This window comes from Caretta caretta, chromosome 10 (genome assembly GCF_965140235.1).
Source record: "Caretta caretta isolate rCarCar2 chromosome 10, rCarCar1.hap1, whole genome shotgun sequence".
In the NCBI taxonomy this organism is placed as follows: domain Eukaryota; kingdom Metazoa; phylum Chordata; order Testudines; family Cheloniidae; genus Caretta; species Caretta caretta.
The window spans coordinates 62395086-62421712 of record NC_134215.1 but is presented as its reverse complement, the minus strand read 5'-3'; the positions used below and the strand labels follow the sequence as shown (position 1 = coordinate 62421712).

General features: G+C 41.1%; 1 protein-coding gene across 3 annotated transcripts in view; it reads right to left on the bottom strand.

Moving 5' to 3' along the window:
- MYO5C (myosin VC) overlaps nt 1-25907 on the bottom strand; it is a 59493-nt gene extending 33586 nt beyond the window's left edge. For 2 of the 3 annotated variants that reach the window (XM_075133077.1, XM_075133078.1), the window contains exons 1-18: nt 25685-25907; nt 18631-18741; nt 17039-17204; nt 16575-16719; nt 15985-16141; nt 14682-14825; nt 12601-12682; nt 11556-11663; nt 10895-11001; nt 9440-9705; nt 8329-8410; nt 7971-8111; nt 6900-7025; nt 5424-5507; nt 4385-4519; nt 3333-3430; nt 1637-1723; nt 1443-1554 (exon numbers count right to left, since the gene is read on the bottom strand). In XM_075133077.1, coding sequence (XP_074989178.1) covers nt 1443-1554; nt 1637-1723; nt 3333-3430; nt 4385-4519; nt 5424-5507; nt 6900-7025; nt 7971-8111; nt 8329-8410; nt 9440-9705; nt 10895-11001; nt 11556-11663; nt 12601-12682; nt 14682-14825; nt 15985-16141; nt 16575-16719; nt 17039-17204; nt 18631-18741; nt 25685-25711 — 2178 coding nt within the window. In that variant the 5' untranslated portion in view covers nt 25712-25907. Of the gene's footprint in view, nt 1-1442; nt 1555-1636; nt 1724-3332; nt 3431-4384; nt 4520-5423; nt 5508-6899; nt 7026-7970; nt 8112-8328; nt 8411-9439; nt 9706-10894; nt 11002-11555; nt 11664-12600; nt 12683-13825; nt 13990-14681; nt 14826-15984; nt 16142-16574; nt 16720-17038; nt 17205-18630; nt 18742-25684 lie in introns of those variants that run through there. The other variant, XM_075133079.1, reaches the window with a different exon arrangement.
- Between the last annotated feature and the right edge of the window lie 720 nt (nt 25908-26627).

Genomic DNA, 26627 nt, shown 5'->3' with positions numbered 1-26627 from the left:
CGTCAGAAACACAGTTAACGACAAGCAGCCTCCCTATAGATTTGGGGAAATATTTGAGCTCTGTGCTCACTCCACAATCTTTCTGCTTCAAAAATTAAGGATCTAAATGCTAAAAGAGACTGAGGAATTTGCATAAGGTCAGTTTTATATATTTTATAGTCACACAGCACTTTTCATACAATTACATCTCAAAGCACTTTACAAACTATGGCCAAAATTCTCCCCCCAGTTACACCATTAACTGACTCTGGGTGTAACTGAAGGCAGTTTCTGGCCCTGTGTATTTATACTTCAGCTGAAGTTCAGTCACCTCTAAGCTGAAGGACTACAAGTAACTAGTGTAATGTGAATACACATCACACAGGAATGATGGAAGAGAAGGAAAAAAATATTTTCAGTGAGGGATAGCCTTGGTGTAAAACGTGACATGGGATCCTTAATGTTTAGAGCAGGTAGGCTACTTTCGGAAGTCTTAAGAAGCCACATACAGTAAACAGCAAGGAACTCAATTATCCACTTCAAGAGGATGGAAGGCTGAGCTGAACTTGCTAGGATTAAAGCTTTGGCTTCAGAGAGTTTGATTGCAAGATAACACATTATTAGAACAGCACTGCGCTTTACTGTATTCCACTTAGCATGCATGTAGCACTTTCTTTTCATTGACCTAAAATGCTTTACTAAGATAGGTAAAGTATCATTATACCCCTTCTACAGATGGGGAATCAGAGGTGCAGAGAGGTTAAGTAATTGCTCACACTGAATCACTGGCCGGTGGAAAAGAACAAAGGCCCTGTGCTCAATCCACTACTCCACAGCTGATTAAATGACCTATCTAATAATAAGATAAATAATATTTAAATCATCATTCATATTTAAAGAGTAAATACTTTTGTGAATTGGATCCTTTGTATTTATATTTAAAGCTGCGAGTGTGCCACAGAGATCACGGATTCCGTAACTTTCTGGAATCTCTGTGACTTCCGCAGCTGGCCCCAGCCGCAGCGGCTGCTGCTGGGGTGGCCCTGGGGCCAACTGCTCAGGCAGCCCTGGGCAGCTGGCCCCAGGGCCACTCAAGCAGCGCCCAGGGCGGCTGGCCCCAGGGGCCACCCCAGAGCAGCAGTCCCGGGAGTGGCCCCGGAGGCTGTCAGAGCAGCGTTCCCCAGGGTCCTCGGAGCAGCAGCTGGCCAGGGGCAGTCTTCCCCTGCCACCAGAGCAGGGGCCAGCTGTCAGCCCCCAGGTTCTCACCAAAGCAGCGGCGCCCTAGGGCCGCAGGAGCAGCTAAGATTTAGTCAGGGGTATTTCTAGTATAAGTCATGGACAGGTCACAGGCCGTGAATTTTTGTTTACTGCCTGTGACCTGTCCATGACTTTTACTAAAAATACCCGTGACTAAATCACAGCCTTATTTATAACGGATGACAGCACAGAGCAGAAATGCTAACCTGGATTAGCCTCTGCAAAACAGTCTTGCAAATCTTTTTCTTGTCACTTAAAGAGAGTTCATGCTGCGTCATGAGAATGCTGTAACGGCTGAAAAATTCAATGTAAGTCCACCTATAAAATGAAAAATTGGTGAATGTAAATTATTTCAGCAGATCTAAATATATGTATTCAAGAAAAAGGAGTAGTCATGTACCTGGATGGATAGCTCTGTGAGCTAATTCGAATAGTTTCCAAAACACCACATGCTCGCAGTTGTTGCACCACCCTTTTTGAGTCAAACCTAAGGGAACAGAACTTATACATTATTTTCTTCCAGTTTTTATATGCCATGTTTATAACCATTGTACTTCTTGCAAAGATTAGTACCTGTATGCATAATTGGAGAGATCACAGTTTAGTATAGAGGTTCTTTACCAGCAAAACAAAATTGCAGGTGTTAAATATTTCTGAATTATATAATAATGTCCTACACACACATACACTCTCTCTCTATATATAAACAAACACACATACACCCCCCCCCCACCTTTTATATTAAGGGCCTAGTCCTGCAAACACTACTGAGTATAGTACTTAGTACCCACCGATCAAGTGTTTGCAAGATCTGGCCATACAACAATGTATTTCATTTCTAGGATTTCTGGTATTAGAATTTATTCATAAAAATGGTATTTAATGGAATGAATACTACTTTGATAATATTTAGATCAAATGAAGAAATTTAAACCATTTTGTATTTCTATTCATGCCTGAAGCACTCAGGGTCCCAAGGGAGTTTTCAGGATCTCTTATGTCTGACCCAAATTCTTTGTATGGAAAAAAACATGGAAATTGAACTACAGGGCTTCCTCCCAAAAGACAAATGAGCAGTACATTTATTTTTCTCTTACAGAGGCTTTGTTCCCTTCAGTGCTAAATTTGAAAGTGTATATTATCAAATGGCACAGAATCAGTCAGTATTCTCAATATATAACATACATACGGGTAAATTCTCACTAGCAACTTTAATAAAAAGTGTTTTATATTGTCAAAGCCTATTTAACCACTCTTTAGAATGCCAAATTCCTGAACAACAGATCTTTGCGGCTGTGTAATATGGTACCACGAAGGCAGACTTAGTGTGTATATCTCCCTCGTCAATGCATGTATCTGTCAGCACTATTAACAGACATCACATCTCTGAGCCAAGAGATTTTCCTGTATCTCTGCACGTGAAACTCATTAATGGTTGCGTGCTTATCATGATTAAAGTCTACTCCAATTTCAAAGCGATTGGTAGCAGTGCTGGCTCTCAGAATTCTGAAACACTTGACAGACACATAACATTAAGAATGCTCTTCTTATTCACAACTATTTCAGTGCGTGTTGTAAGTATTTTAGGAAGAAGGCACACATTTTGGATGTGATTGATGTTGCACGCAGGAACATTCATAGAAAAGAGCTAACACCTTTATAAATATTTTTGTTAAAAGGATAGGTAGTATGAAGTAGCGACTTTTCCTCCCAGAAACCCAACTGTACTAATCCACGTCACAGAAGATCGAGCACACCCATACAAACTATCTACCCACTTAAAACTGAAATGGTCAGCGTTCCCTCCAAAAATGTTATAGCAAAGAAACAAAAAAAATAAATCATGGCTTGAGACCTTTTAACTCAACAGAAAATTTTCCAGTGTCTTAATAACTATGACCAGGTGAATCGTGTAGCATTAATTGCTTATATAAAAATATTAAATTGTTTTATTTTAGTAATCTTTACGGGAATAAAATACATTCTGTATCTAAACTTCAGCTAATAAAAACACTTTACTGATACTTGGCTAATCTGGAAAATAAGAACATATATTCAGTCTTAACATAGTATTTCAACAGCACTAGTGTACTCACTCAAATGGTAACTTCTGATCATTTGGCTTTATGCATCGTACATAGTGAGGAGTGGTTGCATTAAGTGTTTCCATAAGTAAATACAAAGAACTGCGGAACTAGAAAATATTAAGATAACAATTTAGCTAATTTAACGTTCCTATCAAAATAATACATCTTTGACTTTTGATTCTGAGTTAGTCTCTAGCTGGAAACTGTGACAAAAAATATAGACAGCAGTCCTCTCAGAGTTCTGATCATTAAAATGTTGGCACTATTTACCGTGAATGTTTTCACACACAAATACACAAACACACCCACTTGCACACAAAACTGGGATACTAACTAGTAGCTGGGGCTATCCCTAGCTGTACAGCACACTAGACATCCTAGAATAATGTTTCTAAATACCATAGTACCAGATATGCACTTATGAATAAATCTGAATCTCACACCCCCAAGTACAAATTCCTGAATGCCCGCACTTCACCAATATTTTCTACTTCATAGAATCATAGACCCAAATGGTGAGAAGGGTCATCTAGTCTAGCCCCCTGCCAAGATGCAGGATTTGTTGTGTCTAAAAAGTGCTGTTTTAAGAGGAATATTGAAGAGTCATGGCCACCCCCTCTTGGCTGATGTTGGGGACTGAACTGGAAACCTCTAGGGCAGAGGTTCTCAAACCTGATTGCACCGCGACCCCCTTCCAACAATAAAAATTACTACAAGACCCCAGGAGGAGGGAATGAAGCCTGAGCCCCGCCGCTCTGGGCGGAGGGGCCAAAGCCTGAGCCCCGCTGCCCCGGGTGGGTGGGTCCAAAGCCAAAGGGCTTGAAGCCCCAGGTGGGGTGAGGGTGGGGCTGTAACCTGAGCCCTGCTGCCCTCGGGCTTCAGCTTTGGCCCCAGGCGGTGGGGCTTGGGCTTCGGCCTGAGGTCCCAGAAAGTCTAAGCCAGCCCTGGCGACACCATTAAAATGGGATCGTGACCCACTTTGGAGGCCAGACCCATGGTTTGAGAACTGCTGCTCTAGAGTTAAAAACATGACTCTTTAGAGCTTGAGCTAAACTCTATACCTTATTGCCAACCGTCGTCCGGAACTGTTTGTTAGGTGGCTTGACCACTGTTTTTGCTGATTTGACTGTTATAGCTGACCGGAAGGGTGAAATGGGCACTGGATGGTCTTGAAAAAAGTTTGCACACAGATGAAACTAAAAGCGTAAACGAAAGGATCACAGTTAACACTGAGAGTAATTGTAATAATGTTTTAATATAAGAATTCTAATAATGGATGTACAGGACAAAAAAGACATTGTCGGTCTCAGATCTTAGGCCAAATCTTGTAGCTTTTGAGACTGGACCCTTTGATTTAAGATTCATAACTAACTAGGAAGCAATTACTGCTGGACTTCATTTCACCTGAAAGACCTGAAGCCTGCAATTAGACCTGCATGGAGCCTCACTGACGTCAGCGGAATTGTTTGGGGGTACAGGGATACACCCGCGTGGACATGATTACATGACTGGGTTAAATTCAGACTATTCATGTTATTTTAAAAAGGTTATTTAAAACTAAAAATTTGTTTTTCTTTGTCAGCTTAAGTTAGATTCTTAACAATAGGGCTGCATAGTCAAGAGTAGTAGGCCAAAAAGTGATAAAGCTCTCTTTTGTTTTCACCTTACGTCTGCTTGAAAGTCAGAGTAATTCTTTCTATGCCTTTCCATTATCTTTTGTCTCCTTTTAAAAATAATCAGTGCCCCACAGACATGATAAACTATGCAACAGATCAGTTTGCATACACAAGAAAAAAAAGCAGTTTTAATAAACTGAGATTTCAGTTTCAAGCTTCAAAAGGTTGTTTATGAAGAACATTACAAAAATACTTAAAATATTAAACTTGCTGGGTAACTATACACAAGAATAAGTCTAAACAGCGTTCTTTTAACTTGCAGTGTCACTTTGGAATTATTTTAGATCCATAGTAAGAGTTTTCAGGAAAAGCATTCTTAATTTAATAACATTAGATCAAAGTATTTTCATCTTAATCTTTATTCATATTCCACAAGAATTCTGGTATCACTAGTAGAATAATCAGCCATGATGAATTTACTAACCTTGCTGTTTTTCAAGATGTCAATCAATACTTCATACACTGTATCTCTGTTTTTTTCCAGAAATCCTTCAGATTTGTACTCTACCTGTGCAAAAAAGTGAAATCAGTAATCATAATGGCAACAACATGAAAAATTAATGACAAGAAATTCTTTTACCCCTGGGCGGTGGCACTGGGTGCAGATGGGCTAGTCTCAGAGACCTGGTCCAATATTTTTATTATTCCTAACCAATGTAGGTAAAATTCTGTCTTTATCAGTTGCATTGTGCCAGATGTATAACCAGCAATTGTAAGAGCTGGACAAACTGGCTCAATATGCAGCCAGTTGCATTTTTCTTCTGTTTTGATTAGGAACGGCATTCAGTCCCAGCTACCACATTCAGCAGCCTGCAATGTTCTTGATTGTTAGCAGAGGAACACCTCCTTGACAGCTGACTACCTTCTCTTAAGGTCATCATGCACATTGTGGTTGGACAGTCCTTCTAATGATCTCATTTCATTTATCCACTGCCTTCTGTTACTCATTTCCCCAACTTAAACTCTAAGGGGCCCCTGAAACTGAAAACTAAGTTTCAAATATAAATAAAATAAAGATACTAATAAAACCTGATGATACTAACTGAATGTGTGTCAGTTGGACCCCTGACTATTTTGCTTATATGTTGTATGCTTTTTCTGCAACTTTAGTCTGAAGTTTTTGGTCTTATACTCACATACTAACAATTGGGGGCTCTTTGAGACAGGGACTTTATCTTCCTATCTGTTTGTACAGCACACTGTGGGCCCATAGCTAAGGCTACGTTTTTGTCACAGGTATTTTCAGCAGAAGTCATGGACAGGTCACAGGCAGTAAACAAAAATTCACGGCCCGGGACATGTCCATGACTTTTACTATATACCCCTAACTAAAACCCGGGCAGGGGCCGTGGGCCAGGACCCCCCTGCTGGTGCTGGAGGGGGAGAGACCAGGCTCCCTACCCAGCGGCGCGTGTCTGCAGCTCCGAAGGAGAGAGAAGGCCGGGGGGCTCCGCACGCTACTCCCGCCACAACCACTGGCTTCACAGCTCCCATTGGCCGGGAACTGCAGCCAAGGGAAGCGGCGGGAGCCCGGCCTGCAGGCACGGAGCCCTCTGGCCCGTCAGCCTAGGAGCTGCAGAGATATGCCGGTGGGAGCCAGGGAACCCCTGACGTAAGCACTGCCTCTCACCTCAGCCCCCTGACCCAGCCCTTGAGCCAGCACCAACCACTGCAGAAGTCATGGAGGTCACAGAGTCATGGAATCTGTGACTTCCATGACCTCTGTGACAGACATGCAGCCAATAAATATATAATAAGATAATAACAACAACATATATTGAATATAGCTTATAAAGATGGCACATGTACAATTCCATTTACACTTTAATAGATTTTTTTCCTTCCTGAATGTTATGTTGGTTGAAAAATGGTGAAATAATACAGTAAAATATACACCTACCTTATCAGCAAAGTGCTGGATGATAAAAGATGTGTTTGACATTTTGGGCTTTTGAAAGAATGGGTTCTTGTTGATATAATTATTATATAGCTTTTGAAGCCAATTTTCATCAGTCCCGTGAGGTAACTATAAAAAAGCAAGCTGTGAGGCTGTTTAATAAAATACTGTTGGAATGTTAACAATGAGGAAGCCACTTACTACCAATAAACGCTATTCAAGCAACAGACATACAATGTGTTGTGATGATAAATAGCATCTGAGTTTTAATCTCTTTCAGAATAGCCAAAAATTCCCTTGGGAAAACCATTTTAAGAAGAAAACAGGGTCTTATAAAGCAGCCAAGGTACATAACCTGAGAAAGTTCTGTAGGCAGGCAGACCTCCCTGCCATGAACGCTGCTCCTTGTTCTGAAAGGGCAGTGGCAACATAATTCCAAATGAGGCATAATTTAGCTGCCCAAGAGATCTATGACAATCAGGCCAAGAGAATGGTATTGGGTGAATCACTGGGCTTGATCAGTAACTTTTTACCATATTATGCATGGTATTGATTCTGAAAATCAGGTCATAAGTGACTTGCCAAGGTCACACAGAATCACTTTGGATTCTCTTTCCCATGCCTGTCCTTTACCATTAAGGCCATCCTTTTCCTTTTAGAGGAAGGGCCTCTAGGGGTACATGGCAGAAGGGAAGGAAAAATGGAGTCAGAAGTGGGCAAAGAAAAAAGGAGAGGAATAGTGAGAAGAGAAGCCTAGATGGCGCACAGGGAGCTGAAGGGTGTGTAGAAGGAGAAGAGGGCAGAGATGTAGGACTGGAACAGTCAGGGAGTGCTTGAAATTGAGGAAAGGAAGCTTGAATTTTATGCAGAATAAGAAAAGAAATTAACAAGAACAAATAGAGATTCTTTACAACTTTACAAAGATTCAGAGAATGATTACTGCATCAGCAAGGTGCTCATCTTCTTAATTTAAAAGGAATCAGAATATGGTTTAAACCACAAATTCTGCCTGAAACACAACCTGCAGAAATGTTTTCATACCAGTTCATATGTATAACAAAATTTAAAAATTACCAAGCACTCTTCATCTAGCAGCTCTAAAATGCCCATTTTAGCTTCAATAAGGTCAATGACTGGTTGGTTGTCATAAAAGTCTATTAGAGTCCATGGGATGTCTTCCTTCATATATTCCTCTTGTTCAAGTTTAAAGACATGCTATTAATGAAAAATGTCAGCATTATGAAAAGCACATGTTAATAACTCAGGAACAAAATATAGGCATTTGGAAAATAGAGGTAAGGTAAAATATTTGTGTAACATGCAATAAAGTATAGATCTGAAGTATAAGAAAATCTCTTTTCTAAGTATTGCTAATCTTTACAATAAAGACACCAATCAACACATACAACTGCAGCAAAATATATATACAAACCTGGTTAAATTGTTGTTGCAGTTTTTCATTAGCATAATTGATGCAAAACTGTTCAAAACTGTTCACATCAAAAGTTTCAAATCTGAAATACATTTGAAAAATTAGGGGCAGATATTATTAGATAGGAGAAAAAAAATAATCACGATCACTTAAAAGTGAGTGCTAATGTCCCGATGGGATTTTGAGAGAAAACAGCTGCTTATAAGGAAATTACTTCCTAAACTTTCAGTTTCTTAGAGGAGGTCTACACTTGTGGTGGCATGTACAGTACAGACATTGCAGGCCCAGCTAGCATGGCTATAAATAGCAGAGTACATGGTGAGGCATGGCTTAACTGAGTAGAGTGGGCTACATGCCTGAACCCTATGCAATAGTCCCTACACAGCTCTCTACATGCCCAAGCAAAGCCTCCCATGTCTACACTGCTATTTTTAGCAGTGTTGTGTCCCGCTGCTAGAGCCTTTCCCCTCCACAGCAAAAGACTCCAGCAGCGGGGAAAGTCTCCTCTCCTCACGGCTTCCCCCTTCCAGAACCTTTCCCTGCTGCCTCACACTGCTGGAAACGTTCACTGCCTCATATAGCTACTCACCGCAGTGAGAGTGGACACTGCCTGCCTTTCACCACAGTATGTGGCTACATGTACTATACACACGCAAGTGTAGACAAGGTCTTAGACCTAATGACCAAAACCCTGGTGTGCAATGGGGCTGCTCTGTGTTGCAATGGTGAAACAAAGCAACCCTAAAGTTAACATATCCAGCCATCAGAGGAGCATCATCCCATCTCAAAGTGACAATACAACTTTAAATTGATCTTCCCAAATTTACTTCTGATAAGGTGCATATCAAAGACCAATGTCCTAAGATGTACTAAATCCAAGATCAGTTGTCACCTTGAGACACAGATATTGATATCCATCAAAATAAGAAGTTGCCATTGCCCTTCATGCAAAAGATTTTATGGCGCAGAAGACTGCATCCTTTTGATTAAATGGATGCCAATTCATTGTAGGAAATGCATCATATTTCCCAGATATGTAGGAATAAGAACTGGAAAACAGAGGAGAGTTGTATCATCTGAAAATAATTTTTTTCACCAGAGATAATCTTACCCATAAATGTCCAAAACACCAATAAAAGTGTGCTGCTTTCCAGAAAAATGCAAAGCTTTGTTAATTCTTTCCACAATGAAGTCAAACAGGTGAGAATAGATCTTCTTTGCCAAAGCATCCCTTGCATTAAGAGCTTGGAGTTTTGTCATAGGCTTTATTACAGTCTCTGAGGTAGTGATAATTTTTCGGTGGCACAACCATTGTGCCACTTTGTCATTGTCTAAATCCAGAAGTTCACAGAATATATTGAGATGTTTATCCTCCAGCTTTAAAGAAGAAAAATAAACATTACTAGATCTTATGAAAAGTTTTAACTAATGGATTATTACGAAGGCTAAGATTTTGTCATGGGTATTTTTAGTAAAAGTCATGGACAGGTTGCAGACAATAAAACAAAAATTCATAGAAGCCCATGACCTGTCCCTGACTTTTACTAAAAATACCCTGGGGGTGAGGGGGAGGAAGAAGGGACAAACAGAACCTTGCTGGGGCTTGCAGCTGCTCCAGCCCCACTGCTGCTCCTGCAGGCCAGGCCACCAGAGCAGCGGTTCCCTGGGACTGGCTGCCAGTCAGCTGTTTTCAAGCAGCCCTGGGACTGACAGCTACTCCAGCCCTGCCCCAGAAAACATCATGGAGGTCCCGGAAAGTTACGGAATCCATGACAGAATCATAGCCTTAATTACTGCTTAAAATGTCTGGTGAAAACCTGGCTCCATTGAACTCAATGGGAGCCCTTGCCACTAACTTCACTGGGGTTGGGATTTCAGCCTATGATTGTTGGTTTGGTTTGGTTTAACTGGTTTTTAATAACACAGGCACTTCTTACACAGGCAAAACTCTGTTGATGTCAATAGATATTTTTCTAGAATAAGCACTGCTGAAAAGGACCATTTATACAACCAGGGATGGACCAATTAAACTGCACCTCATATGGGCTGGGGACAGCATAGGTGGCTTTAACCTGTCTTATGGTTTCCCTGACCTTGAGATCACCAAGTGATGGTGTGGTCCCATGGCACAAATCTGAATGGCCTTGAGGCTGATCTGTTTTGCAGAGGCTGCAAACAGCTCCAAGGGGTCATTCTAGCAGCTGGGGATCAGCTGGATGCAGGCACATCTCAGCCACACACCTTCCCTTTGTGCCACGAGTCAGGAAGGGGAGTGGCATAAACACCACCAGCTGAGGATTCTGCTGGGCAGGAGGAATCCTAAAGTGGCCTTAGTTTGCCAGGTTTAGGGCTGCTTTATGCACCCAAAAATTGAGACCAAGTATTTTACAAAGAGTCTTGGCAAAGAATGCTCACAAGGTAGGATGTCCTAAGACAGCCTGTAACATAGAGATAGAGGAAGGACGTGACAGGTAGCTGGGGAAGATACAAAAGGATTGGCAATGACCCACCAGATAAAGAAAACTAAATACAATTATTCAAATATTTGAATGAGCGAATGTCTTACGCTGACTGAAGATTTTTCATCACCGACAGCTGTCATTTGCACATTGCCTAAGTGTAGGATGGCTGCCAGTATTTTAAAAACATCCATCTGAAAATCCTCCTTCAGACCTTAAAAAAATCCCTATTCATTTGAAATACTCAAAGCAATAAAAACAAACATTAATAAAAAGCATGCTCTAGGAATACTTGCAATGCTGTATATAATCATTAGCGATTCTATAAGGACTTGGTGAAGACACTGCTGGTTGCTGTGTAGAGCTATAGCTCTGCCTACTCTCAGCCCTCCCCATCCCCAGAGAAGTAATTAGAGACAAATCCCTGTACTGTCCTGAGTGGTGCAGGGACAATTCCACTTTGCCCTTCAATAGATCACACAAGAGGGTAGGAAGACTCCTTACCTCCCTTTCCTCCACAATATGCCAGCCTGAGGCCGAGTCAGACTCTAGCTCTAAGTAATTTATACCACTAACAATGAAGACCAATTGCTAATAGCCAGTTGATGTTGCCAAGTCCCATTAAAGCAAATAGCAAAACAGCAATTCTGCAGGTAACTACTACACATTCTCCCTAGTTTTTTTCAAAACTTATTTGTCATTGGTCATTTCAGAGCCAAGCTCGCTTTGCTAGTTTATCAATATGTGTTGCCAAGTATTCTCATTTACCTAGTAGAGTGAACGTCTTCTGGGTCTCCATCATATCTGCTCTGTCATCGACTCCTTCAATAACAGTGTTGCCACCCATTCTTGTATAATTAAATTCTTCTGCATGCCCTATAGATGGAAAGTAAAACTTATAACAATTAACATACTTGATAGTGGTGCAGAGAGTCTTTCATCAATAGGCCAGTAGCTATGAATGAAAATGGAATGAAAGCTGTTACCATCTGATAGTTCTTCTAAAATGAGCTCATTGTCTTCGTGTACTTCCGAAATAAACAGGAATCCACATAACAAAACCAGTACAACTTACACTAACTGACACCCCTTTTGGAAATCTAACAGAGGGCTAAGGATTGATTGGTAGGGAGACAAACCCTCTTGAGGCTGGTTCTTCAGATTGCAGTTTAAGCTCACATGGAGCTTGTACCATGTCACTGCTCTGTGGACAAATAAAGAAGCCTTCACTCGCCAGGACTGTCAATATGGCATCCTTCACAAGCAAATTCACTAAATAAAGAGTGTGATTTTCAAAAGACACCTAAGGACCTGATCCTACACCTCTGAAGTTAATGGAAGCTTTGCCACTGACTACAGTAAGGCAGCTCAAACCCTAGGCAACTTAGAGTATGTCAACACTGCGATGAAAAACCTGTGGCACCAAGTCTCAGAATCTGGGTCAGCTGACTCAGGTTCGCAGGGCTTGGGCTGTGGGGCTAAAGATTGCAGTGTTATGTTCAGGCTCAGGCTGGAGCCTGGGCCCTGAGACCTGCCCGTCCCATGAAGTCTCAAGCTCCACCCTGAGCCAAAATGTCTACACTGCAATTTTTTAGCCCTGGAGCAGGAGGCTCATGAGTCCGAGACAGCTGACATAGGCCAGCCATGGTCATGCTGCAGGACTTTTATTGCAGTGTAGACATACACGCTGGCCCACAGGTCCCACTGAAAGTCAGTAAGATTTGTGCTCTAAGAGACTTAGGGCTCTTGAAAATCCTACCCTTAAAATGTAACACTGCAAAGGTGAAGAACAGATTACTTTCTTGAGACATACCCAATTTAAGATGCTTAAATTCTGGTTGCAGAGCAGAAGCACACAGCTGGTAGAATATATGGTAATTTCGTTCATTCTCTGACTGCAAATGAAATAAAAGGAAATCATTATATTGGAGAAAGAAAAATAAACATGGAAAACATGTGGCATTTGACTATAATTGTAGAAGAGTGAATGATTATCCAAGTGTAAATTCTATTGCAATCTAGTTTGAGTCAAATATTGCCTATGCTAAAATGGATAGGCTTTTAGAATTCAGCAAGCACCTTGGCTGTGACAAAACCAAGTGCACTTTCTCTGCAAACCTGCATATCAGTGTGCAGAGTTCTTTGCCAAAGCTGTTACTTTAATAGTTGATTCAGGTAAAAAACTAACAAGGGCTGGCAAATATAGCAATGAGCACTACTTCCTTTGGGAGTGCTAACTGAAACACTATTCACAGAAAGTGGAAAGCTCTCAAGACTATTTTTATAACCATCTGTTAGATACAGAGGTAGCTGTTCTCAGTACCTGAGAAGTTATAAACACAACTACAAGCAAGCAGTAAAATGTTTTGATTTGTGTGTGTGTTTTTTTTAAACAAAAACAACCAACCACCAGATATTTTCCATGCTATTTTAGCACCATGATTTCACAATACCCTAAATACTGACATAATTAGCCCCTGATCCTGCAAACACAAACACACATTTAACTTTACATATATGAGAATAAAGTGAAGTATATTCATAAGTGTTTGCAGGATTAGAGCCTTAGAAAAATAGGTTAAATAAGATTCCACAATGCTACAGTTTTTGCATCTCAAAGTTTAGTGTTAACCACAACCTGTTTTGTCAATTTAACCTTAAAAGGATTTCACCTATTATGTGTTACTGAAAAAGGTTTATGTTTACAATGTGCTTCTATTAACACTGGCTTTATTAGGGAAAATAAAAAAAATCCATCTGATCATTTACGGTATCTAAAATTAATGAGATCGTTGATCACTTATATCTAACTTCTATTATAAGAGAGGAATTTCAGTTGATTATGCCACCCCAAACAAACACTCTGCCCTCCCAAAGTGAGAAGTGGAAATTTTGCTAACCAAGTTGCCAAAACTCTCACTTTGGATAGAAGTTTTCTAACACTGTTGTAGCTTGGATAGTGCCTAAATTTGTCAATCACTCAAACTATTCACTTTAAAGAGCAGTCTATCTAAGTACTTAGCCCATCACCACAGTACCTGAGAAGGTTCAAAGTATTTACTTTCATCTTCCACTTAAACCTGTCCAAACAAGTGACTTAATCTAGCCAAGCCTCCAATGTGACAACTTGAAATTTGAGAATGAAGCAACGCAGGTTTTGCTAGGGGAAAAGAAGTTACATTCTGGTTTGCTGTGCCATCTAAACTAGCTGAAAAAAAGGAATAATGTTAATTTCAGTTAAGTAAACTTGCAGGGAATTTTCGCCCTCAAATTCCTCAGCTTCATCTCCATTGTGTATTCCAAGATCATCAACATTATTTCTTAATTAATGCAAATGAAACACACAACCCATGCACATTCATTCCTTCTCTCCCCAGAGTCAGCTCTAAACCACAATCTGAAATACCGAATTTCAGAATCTACGCAAGCCACCTACTAAGTTCTCATTTTTATAAAACTATTAGAAATGACTCTAAAATAAGCTCCATTGCCCAGAGAGGCCAATGTACCGCACAGAGCAGCCGATCCCACAACTCCTCCTCCTTCTACCTTGGCCCTGCCCCCATCTTGGCCGCACAGAGCAGACTTCTATTTTTGTGGCTTGGAGAGGAGAAAAATTTCAATGTGATGATATTGGTGGGAACACAATGTCTCACTGCATTTCCTACTGTGAGATCAGAGCCTTTCTGCTCTCCTCCATACGGTGTAAGCAGAGAAGGAATATATATCCCTAAATAACATTGGTCTCCTATTCCAAACAAAGGTACACACTAAGATTAATACAAATTATGCAAAACTTCACCTACCTCTTTTAGTATAATGCTAACAAAGTTAAGAGAGTTGTACAACAGTGATTTCACTGAAGTTGGCTTTTTTAAACTTTATTTCACTTACTTGAAAGACAACTCTGGATTTCTCAAGCAGGTACGTCCTCATGTTGGCGCCAATGATTTGGTGTGTCTGATCAAAACTGATTTCAGTGTACTTCCCGAACCGACTGCTATTATCGTTGCGTGTTGTTTTCGCATTGCCTACAGCCTATGAACATGGTGAACCTCTTTAATGCCCAGTTTGTGTCAACAGAATCATTCATGCTGTCCAGTTTTCAAATGTGAACATCTAAAGAGGAGTAACTCTCTCAAAGTATGGCACGTAAAACTTTGGGCATTTATGCATCTAAGGATCAATCCAAACATCCAGAAATGGGATTTGGATGTTCTATTATGAAACAAGTCTGGAAATTGTTTGTCTAGAGACTCTGAGCCTAAAGTAACATGCATATATTAAATGCAACTCTATACAAACTAAGCACTAACATAAATAAGTCTCCTTTGTGGATGGGTTCTCAACCTTTTTCTACCCACAACAACAAAACCACCCACTTCTTTTCTCCTGTAACCATATATCCAAGAATCTTTTCTGCTGGTGCAGACAAAATAATAAAACAACCCGCCCACATAGTGCAATATACAAAAATTTGATTATTTTTCAAAAGTTCTTTGTGATGCTGTGTGTGTGTGTGTCAATTTGAAAATTTACATTTCAAATATACATAAAAAGATAAAGGCAAACATTTTCAAGTTTGGGTTCCAAAATACAGAACCTAAATAAAGTGGCCTGATTTTCAGAGGTGTTGAGACTCTAATCTCACTCAGAAATTGAAGAGAGATGTGAGTGCTCAGAGCTTCTGAAAAATCAGACCTGTGATTTGGATGACTTAATATGGATTTCCATCTGCAAGCACTTAGACTGAGTTCAAGACCACCTACAATTATCATTAATGCCCACGTTAGATAGTGTTGTTGCTGAGTTATTACAGATGGTTCCAGTTAGAAAAGGAATTTATTTTTTTAAAAGGTGGTTAAAGGAGAAGATGGTGAGATGAAAAGTGTGACAGCACAAAACTGCAATAAAACAAGTATAGCCCACTGGATACAGTTATATACATTATACTCAATACTTCACATAGGCAAGAAAATTAAACATATTTGTGACACGGAAAAAAGTGCACATATATGTTGAATATTTTTGATGTAGCAGAGCATGTCACAGGACTGGGCTCTTAATACGTACACAGTTTACTAAGAGTTACTGAATACCTGGAATGCTCATTGACTTCTACCATAGGAGCTCAGCAACTTTCAGGATTCAGCCTTTAATGAGTATAAAGTCCCTTTACTTTCATCCTTAAATTTACCTCTGTTATTGGGTTGGATGCCAGTACTTTATCCTCCACGTGCGCATTGCTGTTTGACTTACTGACTGTGGCAAAGTATCTCATAGCATATCTAGCAGACACAGTTTTTCCAGCTCCTGATTCTCCACTGACTATAACAGACTGATTCCTGTTGTTTCTAAAACAGGACGATAAGAGGGAGATTTTAAATATCTTGCTAGTCTAAATATATAAATGCATGGGATAAATGTTATTGTGACCAGCACCACTGCCAGCTTTCATCTTCTCCTTGGTCTTTTGGCTTCTCCTGTTTTGTTTGTCCCTTGCAGGCTGTAGTCAACACAAATCACTGAGCTAGGACCACCTTTGTCCTTTCCCCGTGAGAGGTATTAAGAAGTAAATTCCAGAAACTCTTTACCCCTCAGCACCTCTCCTCAGAGGTTACAAGGTTCTCTTCTCTTTGAGGGTGGGCTGCATGAAATTATCCAGACAAAAGGAATCTTAGCTGCTTGGACATTTACAAAACAAAATTCAATTACATTATTTTCCATCAGATTTTTGAATTATATTTTAGAAGAAACAAGTGTTAAACAAATGAAAACAGACAGTACCTTGCCATTTGTTTGTAAGCCTCTTCTGCCACAGCAAATATATGTGGATCCATATCCCCCATGTTCTGCCCACTATATGCATGGATAATGGCATCCCCATATATTGGCAACTGTTTATAGGGGTTCATTGCAACCAAAATGATTCCTATGAAAGAATACACAGTACAAAATCAGATGTATCATCCCATTTTCTACAATACCTAACAAAAGGTAAGATATTGAAACTAGAAACCTCAACTAAATTGCTGCGTTGTAAAAATATTCATATCTGAACTAACCACTACGCAAGGGCCTGATCACTGAAGCAGTCCTTATTCATGCATAAATCACCCTGGCTTCAAGAAACTTAATTAACAGATTTCAGGAAAACAATTCTGATCCTATTGTACTTTCAGCAGCAAGAATTTAAACTTTTTTAAATTTTTCGTTTGTTTACCTGAAACCCTGGGTTTGTTTTTACGTACCACTATAAGTGTAGATAAGTTTTGACTCCACAAAACGAACTCTAAGATTGTGTAGAACAGCAGGTTCATGGAGATAGCTAAGTGCGGTGAGGTCATTTTCACCAACAAGTATGTCAGGATTTCGTAGAGGTGGCAAAGGTGCTGGATCAACAGGGTAATTCAATTCCTGACAATACAAATTACATGAAACGCACGCGTAAATACATATTGAACTTTTTGGCTACCTTTGTCCTAACTGTTGCATGGATGATGGATCAGTGCCTGATCTTGCATTCCGTGAACACCAGTTAACTTCCAGTGACATCCATGGTCATTTTAGTGTACAAGGAATGCAAGATAGGGCCCCTCAATGTCTCATAAAAAAAAAAAAGGCTTATTTTCTCTCTCTTTAATATATTGTACTGAAACATACTAAGTGTTTTTTACATGAAGCCTCTTCAATCAATAAAGAGAACGAGAGGTTTAAATTAAACATAAAAAACTCTGCAGTAGTTTAAATGCAATCTAGGGAAAGTGAGTGTAGCTGGAGTGTCCTTTTGCCCAGGTGTCCCAGGTGCTGGAATAGCCTATGGTCTTACAGGCAGCTGGTCTTAAGTTAGCGTCTAAAGACAGCTCTAACTTATCACAAACCTTTGACTAGATGGGGAACATAAAGAGGAGATAAAGTTACCTTTTCGTTCCCCACAAGTCCTAGAAAATCTGGGCCCTAATCTTCAAAGCCCTCTGAGGGATTGACCCAAATAACCCAAGGAAGCCCCTTGTTCTATATGATCATGTCCTTGCATGACAGCTACAGTCTATTGGAACAATAGAACTGTCATCCTGAAGAGTGACATGTGTGCGCAGGACAGGCAACTGGCTCATGATTGTGGAATGTGCTTCCCAAAGAGCTCAAAATAACCCAGGACCTCATTGCCCTTTGAAAAAAATGTAACCCCCCACTTTTCTGACCTATATTTCCTTCAGTAACTCTGCTTTTATCACATTTTTTAAAAAGTAGTCCTTATAAAATGGGGAAAGGAAAGAGAAACACTTCTTGTGTTCACATAAACAAATTTGTAAGCTGCACAGATACCAAGGTGATGGGTGCAGTACAACAACTTACAAAGAGCTTCGCTCCCATCTCTGTCCTTGCACCTCAGACAATCAGAAAAACATACAATAACTCATTCTCAGGCAAGGGAGGTGTTCACAATGTATTTTGGAAAAAAGTAGTGTCACAAATTAGAGGATCATAATAGTGTGGTTCTACTGTATATGTACGACAAATCATATACTAAAGCGATGAGTTTACAAAAAAATTATGGACAAGCTCCTCAGAGAACTCCATAATTGGCATAGCTCCATTTTCCCTTGTCAGTGCAATGGGGCATACACTGACAAGTGCTGGCTGGTAAAATTAAGCTCTTTACATTTTTTTAGGGGATTGCTACTTACTGTACAGTTTTAAATGGCTAGAAAATCCTAAGATTGCAAGATAATCAAGAACATGGTACTGGCTACAGTCAGAAACAGCATCCTGGACTACATGGACCAGTGATCTGATCGAGCCTCTCATTAAAAATTGAAATAACTGTGTATTTTTTCCTCACAGTTCCATCTTCTAATAGTAGGTGAAGCACATGGTCTCCTGTTTTGTAGTTCTTTGTGATTTCAGCAGACTGCCAAACTTCTTCATTGTCAGGGATCCAAACGCTGTTGTACTACAACAGAAGAATAAGATAAGCATTAACTCTGATGCTATCTTAAACATACATTTGTCAGATTTCTTTTGAATGTGATCTAATGGTTAAAATACAGAGCTGGGGGCAGGACTCCAAGGTTTTATTCCCGGTTCTACTATGGATTACTGTGTTGCCATGGGCAAATGCCTTGTGCTTTAATTATATTTGTAAAAGAGGTATACAATGTAACCTCAATTATCCAAAGATCTCAGAGGTGCTGGCTCAACAGAGCTTCAAGTTAAGCAGAAACAGATAGCAGGAAGCAGATCATTCTCAGTTAAGGACTCTGAAAAGAGAGTAAAATCATGCTTATAGCAGAAGCTCTGATTCCAAGAAGGAACCACAAGTATCTCTGCTATAAGTATGTATGTATTACACAAATCCAGGAGTCTTATTCTGTAGGATTTACATGATCTCTTCCTTAAAATAACGTAAGGGGAGATTTAACTTAGGAAACATTTTGAAAAAGAAAATACCTATACAGTTACTTTTCTTTTTATATGATTAAAGAACAAGCTCCACAGAATAATCTCTCCAGTCCCTGAAGACAGACTTCAAAGCCTGCTGGCTGGTTTCCCTATTTATAACCAGCCAGCTAGCTCCCATAAGGCCAGCTGGTTCAGCAGGAATCTTTCACACTTTAGGCATTTTAGCTCAGCCCCAGAGTTAAAGCACTCTGCCCTAAAAGCACCTTATGCTTGATGTGCACTGCTGAACAGGATGTCTTTATTTGTTTAAAGAATTGAACAAAATTCTTTGTAGAAGACTTGTGAAACAATGTTTATTGAAGTGTTCCGAGTGCCTCAAAAGTAATACTGCTACTCAGGTGCCAAGTATTACCAACATATAACAACTTGCTGTGATACCTGTATATCTTAAATATGCTTTAGGCATGAGACTAAGAGTTAAGCAGTGCAGATGTTCCTGTAGAAACACTCACTTAAAAGTATACGCAAAAAGAAAAGGAGTACTTGTGGCACCTTAGAGACTAACCAATTTATTTGAGCATGAGCTTTCGTGAGCTACAGCTCACAGTTTCCACGGTATACATCTGATGAAGTGAGCTGTAGCTCACGAAAGCTCATGCTCAAATAAATTGGTTAGTCTCTAAGGTGCCACAAGTACTCCTTTTCTTTTTGCGAATACAGACTAACACGGCTGTTCCTCTGAAACCTGTCACTTAAAAGTATAAAACTCAAGTTATACAACAAAAGTAGGAGTGTGTCCAGCTGCCATCAGTATAGAGTATATACCATCTCTCTCTCTCCCGCGCGCTGAACTACTGTATTTATGAGAGAATTTCATTTAGAACCAGTGCCATTCTACATTTATAATAATATCCACTGCCACTTTAAATAATTATCAAAGACACGATTATCTCTGTTGTTTATACTGGAGTTTGCTCTGGCACAGACTATCTGTTCTTCCTGTGACATCATAACGCTTTGTTTATGACATCATAGTCATCTCCATAGCAACAGCATGATGACTTCACTGAAAGAACAAGCAAAATTAGCAACAAACTAGGGTGAGAAAATTCTTATCTGAAGTACTCATCTCTGTGACAACAGTCAGGGAACAGAAATTATCTACTGCTGATTCATTTAAACTAAGAGGCATTCTGTTACCTGATTACTGCCACTAAATCGGATGTGTGAAACCAAACAAGAGTTGAAACTAACCACTGACAAAACAATCAAATCTCTACTTCTATTCTTCGAGTGACATAAGAAATACAGTATCACGACAGTAATCTACACTTCCATAATGTCTTCTAGCCAAGGATCCTGAAGCACTTTACAAACACTAAACCCTAAAAGAATGAAGCCTCAAAATATGTCTATGGGGTAGGTATCATCGTGCCCATTTTACAGAGGGGATAGCGGAGGCACAGAGAGATTAAGTAACTAGCCTAAGATCTCTCAAAAGGCACGTGGCAATGGCAAAAATAGGATCTTGGGGCCCTATTTTCCTGCCACAGGATAAAACTCCCATTGAAGTGGGGAGTTCACTTCTTTTCTTCTAATCAGGTGGTGTCCCAGGAGCCTACCAGAATCTATGGACATATTCAATCCCTCCCAAGGGGGAGCAAGCTCAAGGAGCCTAATGGAACCTACCATATTTTGAATATCTGCATAATCTCGTGAGTAGCATCTTATTTTGGTGACGTGCATGGGCAGAGTTTATTTTGTGGGTGAAGCTCAGAAGAGTATCACCACCTTTTCCCCCTGCATCTAACCTCTGACAACCATCATCAAGAAACTTGATGGCACCACACATATCATTTGGTGAACACCTTTCAAACTTCCAATGCCCTTCATGAGTCCATTTGGTGATGCCCACAAAATAAGGAACATTTTGCATGTTATTAAGAAGATTTGCAAAGTCACAGAAGTCTTTCTTGATCAACTACAAACCACAGTAGGGAAAATATTTTTGCCTAAGTGATTAAAGATAACCCCCAAATCAAATTACTGACACATTTTATACCCAAATAAAAGGTGTTGTGTAATAAGATATATGAAGAAGAAATTTTAACTAGCTCCTTGTCTTGAAATACTAGGCTAGACTTTCACTTTTATCGTTGCCACATATGTTGATTTCATGGGTATTTAAGATACTGTATACATATTTATATATGCTAAAAGAGCATTTTAATAAATATTATTCTAAGCAGACCAATAATATTATAATCAAACAGCCTAGCCTAGATTGAGCGTGATCGTATGTGAGAAACTAAACTATGCTTATGTAAAGAACAAAAAAAGCATGTGACCAAAGTATTCTTCAGAAAGTGTCCCTGCAGTTCCAGGTGCCTCCATTGGTAAATGTAACCAGCCAGCTTAAGGTCAGTTTAATTGAACCCTACCTTACAAGTAAACACAGAGAGTTTACTTATTCTCCTTTAAAGTTACACCCAGTCTTCCCCCGCCTGCATGACACTATGCTGGATTCAAGAATAGATTGTATTCTTTTAGGTTCTCAAAAAGAATTTTAGCCACTCAGAAAAAATTACTTATGTGCAAGTAATAAGATGAATGAATATGTAAAGATTACTTATGTGCAAGTAATAAGATGAATGAATATAGTCAGTCCAGAGGTTTAGAGGTAAACTTGTAATGACATTATGTATTATGGCAGAACAGAGATATTTGATTATAAGTTAGTAATACACAGACACAGTGTTTACCTTGGTTATTTAAAGAAAAATGTTAAACAGACAAATTATTTACCATGAAATTATAGTGACTGGTGAAAAAACAGGAAGTAAATTATACAAACAAAAAATTCAGTTTACATTTTGAAGAATAAATTTCCCCTTTAGCTTCATGAATGACCAATTATATTCAAAGTTTACCCCAAAGGTGAGAGCTGATATTCTGTATTTCAAGGTGCTTTAGCTTGTTGGGACTTCTGTATAAATAATGCCTTATACTCCCCCAAATACAACAATATCAAAAGTTTCAAATAAAAGTACTCTTCCATAATACCCACTTAGGAATTTTAAAGCCTACTTAGATTACTTCAATTCATGTATATGATATCTGATACATGAGAGAGCTTTCAAAAATTATCTGAGGAACCAACTGCATACCCTTGGAATGAACTGCATTAACTTGAACAAACAAATTAAAACATACACAACTACATATATGAGTGTCTCTGGCCAATGTGCCTTTAACCCAAAGATGCCCTTCCCATAGTAAGCAATAGTAAATCCGTAATTCTTCTTCTGTTCTATACTGAAGCAAGAAGAGATGAAATACTGTTCAGAAACTTTAGATCCCCTAAATGGCCCCCTCAAGGATCGAACTCACAACCCTCAGTTTAGCAGGCCAATGCTCAAACCACTGAGCTACCCCTATTACCTTTTCTTTTTCAAATTACATAAAAATGTTAATTGCATTCTTATGTATCCTATAGAGCTGTATACTGATATTACCCTTATCCTGCTCCTTAGATGCTGATTGTATTTGGTCTCATTAGTCATGTTGTTAAAGTTTTCTGTACATGTCTGGCTGTCACACTTTTAACTGTAGAACTATACGTTCATAGTCAGAATACCAACTCACTTATACTATTTTTAAAAATAACAAATGCAAGTACGATCATTTTGTACAAATTGTGCCAGATTGTGTCTTGGTCTTGGATATAGCTAAATGTTTTATGTTTTAAGATATGTCTAAAGAGGCACTTCTTCTACCAGGCCCCAATATACTGAACCACACCAGGGGGCAAGTTAAAACTTCCATGGGTTTCCTAGTGCATCTTGTCTTATCTATGGCTGTTGGCCTTATTTTGCAAATACTTATGCGCATGCTTTACTAAATGGATTACTCACATGCTTAAAGTTAAGGAATTACTTAAGCATTTGTAGGAGTGGGTTTTATGGATGTGTTTTAGATTAAGATTTTTGAGAAGATTTCTTTCTTTAGGTCTTTTATAGTGCCGACTGCGTAATCAGAGCTGAATAATAAAAAAGTGTCACCAAATATTAAGCCTTATTTTTTTTTCGACCTTAACAATGTAACAAGTAAATAAATATGGTTTAAGTAAAAATTTTCTCAGCTCCTGATCAAGCCAGGTTAAAAACCTATTTAGAGGCATTGAGTTGAAAATAACCAAAGATTCAAAAATAACGTATGTTCCGTTTTCTTGATATTTAAAAGCCTCCCCACAAGCTTACCGAAAATAATTACAAATACATTTAGTTACGGAACAGCTGTTCAGTATAAGGTATTAAACACCACTTGTGAGGGAAAAGTAATCAATATTTAATGATCTAGGGAAGCCAAATCCTGTTTCGTTTAAAATGATGGGAATCTAGAGTAATTCTGTTGACTGTAATGGAGTTACTCAGTATTCACACCAGCCTAAGTGAGGGTACAGCTCTGTATTAGGAACAGAGAATTTTCCATACAGGATCAGATAGTTAGCCCCTTAAAACCAGTCTCCTGGCTGGCCCACTATCACCATAATATCCCTGGTCAACGATGTACTTGTCTGTGGCTCGTGCACTGGTAGCCAGGATGCTGCACCCAAGGATTCCTCCAAACAAGGGGAATCCCTCACAAAACTGGATCCGCTGGATTTATGTTCTGCTTTCTGTCTCTAGGGCAAAGCAAACTCACTGGACTTGAGAACTGGCCCCACAGCATGCAAACTGTGAAGTGATCATAATGGTAATAAACACTTTGCACTTGCAGTGTACTTTTCCCTAGATCTAAAGGTGGATAATGCTCATGGATGGGGAAAGGGTGGAGGCACAGGGAAGTGGAGTGACTTGCCAAACCTCATTTCACTGTCAGGAGCTGGGAACAGAAGCCAGGTCTCATGATGCACAACAGCATTTCACTTCTGTTTCATTATTATTGCCTAGCTGAAGCTCTATACTATTGTGTAAACGTTTGGCTTATTTAGTAAAGCAATTCTGCAGGCAGGCAGACTTGAAGAATCATCCAGGCAGGATAATGAGCGCCTTTCTAAGTGATACTGTGTCCTTATTTTAAGTTTAATAAATAACCTATAGAAATAACAGAAACCTGCAGTTTACTAGCCCCGTTCAGTCCCATGATAGTGGTAAATCATAGCTAGTTATTAAAACCAGTCTCTTCGGTGAAAATCGTGATTGGAAAAATCATGATATTTTCCTATAACTGTTTTTTTGTTTTAAATCTCAACAGCCTACCATAAACTCAGGGCATCTCTCACAATATCAGGTGCTTTTCTTAATGTCCCAGTTCCTGGAGTCCTGTGATCATGTAAGAAGCCTAGCTTTCATTTAAAAGGGGGGGGGGGGGGGAGAAATTCTGGATCCACTGAAGTCAATGGAAAAACTCCCATGGACTTTGAAAGGACCAGGATTCCCCCCCTACTTTTCCAGCTTTCATAGTTGCAGAGAAAAGCTTAGAAGCCTAGAGCACAAAGAACAGAAGGCAGCTCCAAAGACCCCAAAAAGGTGGGTGTGGGTTTTCTTTTAATCTCGTGGTTTTGGGGGGCTCGATTCTCGGTTTCTCAGGGACTGGGGCTGGCCAGGCTGTGCATTTACTCTCCGGCCCCATACTTGGGAGGCAAAGTATAACCTGAGTCAGGGGTGCAGGAACAATTTGTGGGGGGGGGGGGGGGGGGCGCTGCTGATGGCAACCATGTGTTCGGTGTCAGAGTAACAGCCGTGTTAGTCTGTATTCGCAAAAAGAAAAGGAGTACTTGTGGCACCTTAGAGACTAACCAATTTATTTGAGCATAAGCTCTCATGAGCTACAGCTCACTTCATCGGATACATACCGTGGAAACTGCAGCAGACTTTATATACACACAGAGATCATGAAACAATACCTCCTCCCACCCCACTGTCCTGCTGGTAATAGCTTATCTAAAGTGATCAACAGGTGGGCCATTTCCAGCACAAATCCAGGTTTTCTCACCCTCCACCCCCCACAAACTCACTCTCCTGCTGGTAATAGCCCATCCAAAGTGACATCCAAACTATCTTCACAATGTGCATGATAATCAAGGTGGGCCATTTCCTGCACAAATCCAGGTTCTCTCACCCCCTCACCCCCCTCCAAGAACCACACACACAAACTCACTCTCCTGTGTTCGGTGGTTGTTATTAGTACTTCAAGCCGGGGGGGGGGCGGCAGCACCCCCAGCCCCACTGACCCAAGTTCGGGACCAGGGACCCTGTGGTGCTGCCCTGCGCCCCAAGCTGGGGGCTCCGGGGGCCAGGCCCAGCCGGCTCGCCCTGCCCACGCAGAAACTTTTCCCCTCCGTCCATTCCCAGAGCGGCAGGTGCCCCTGCCCTGAGCGCGGCCGCGGCCCCTCGCCCCCCAGCCCGCAGGAGAGGGGCCTGGGGCAGCAGGGCCCCGCGCTGGAGGGACGCCGCGGCCCCCCTCGCCTCGCTCGCACCCGCCCGGCTCACCTGCGTGTAGAGCTCGGCCAGCGCCATGGGGCCGCTGCTCCGCGCCTCGGGGAAGGAGCCGGACTCGCTCCGCAGCTGGCAGCTCCCGGGCGGGCCGAGGGGCGGTGCCGCGCCAGGTGTGTCCCGCTCCAGCCCCTCCTGAGCCGACACCGGACCTGCCGCTGGGCCCCCAGGGGCCTTCAGCCACCCCCCGGGCAGAGACCAATCAGGCTTCAGCCCCCGCGGGGGCTTCATACCCCCCCCAACAGAGACCAATCCGAGTTCATTTCCCCCGCCCCGAGGGGCTTCATACCCCCCCACAACACAGACCAATCCGAGTTCATTCCCCCCCCAGGAGCTTCATACCCCCCCCCCAACAGAGACCAATCCGAGTTCATTTCCCCCGCCCCCGAGGGGCTTCATACCCCCCACAACACAGACCAATCCGAGTTCATTCCCCCCCCCCGAGGGGCTTCATACCCCCCCACAACAGAGACCAATCCGAGTTCATTCCCCCCCCAGGGGTTTCATACCCCCCCCCAACAGAGACCAATCCGAGTTCATTCCCCCCCCCGAGGGGCTTCATACCCCCCCCCAACAGAGACCAATCCGAGTTCATTCCCCCCCCAGGGGCTTCATACCCCCCCCCCAACAGAGACCAATCCGAGTTCATTTCCCCCGCCCCCGAGGGGCTTCATACCCCCCACAACACAGACCAATCCGAGTTCATTCCCCCCCCAGGGGCTTCATACCCCCCACAACAGAGACCAATCCGGAGTTCACTCCCCCCGGGGGGCTTCATACTCCCCCACAACAGAGACCAATCCAGAGTTCACCTCTCTCGGGGGGCTTCATACCCCCCACAACAGAGACCAATCCGGAGTTCACTGCCCCCCGGGGGACTTCATACTCCCCCACAACAGATACCAATCCAGAGTTCACCGCCTCCCTCCCCGAACAGAGA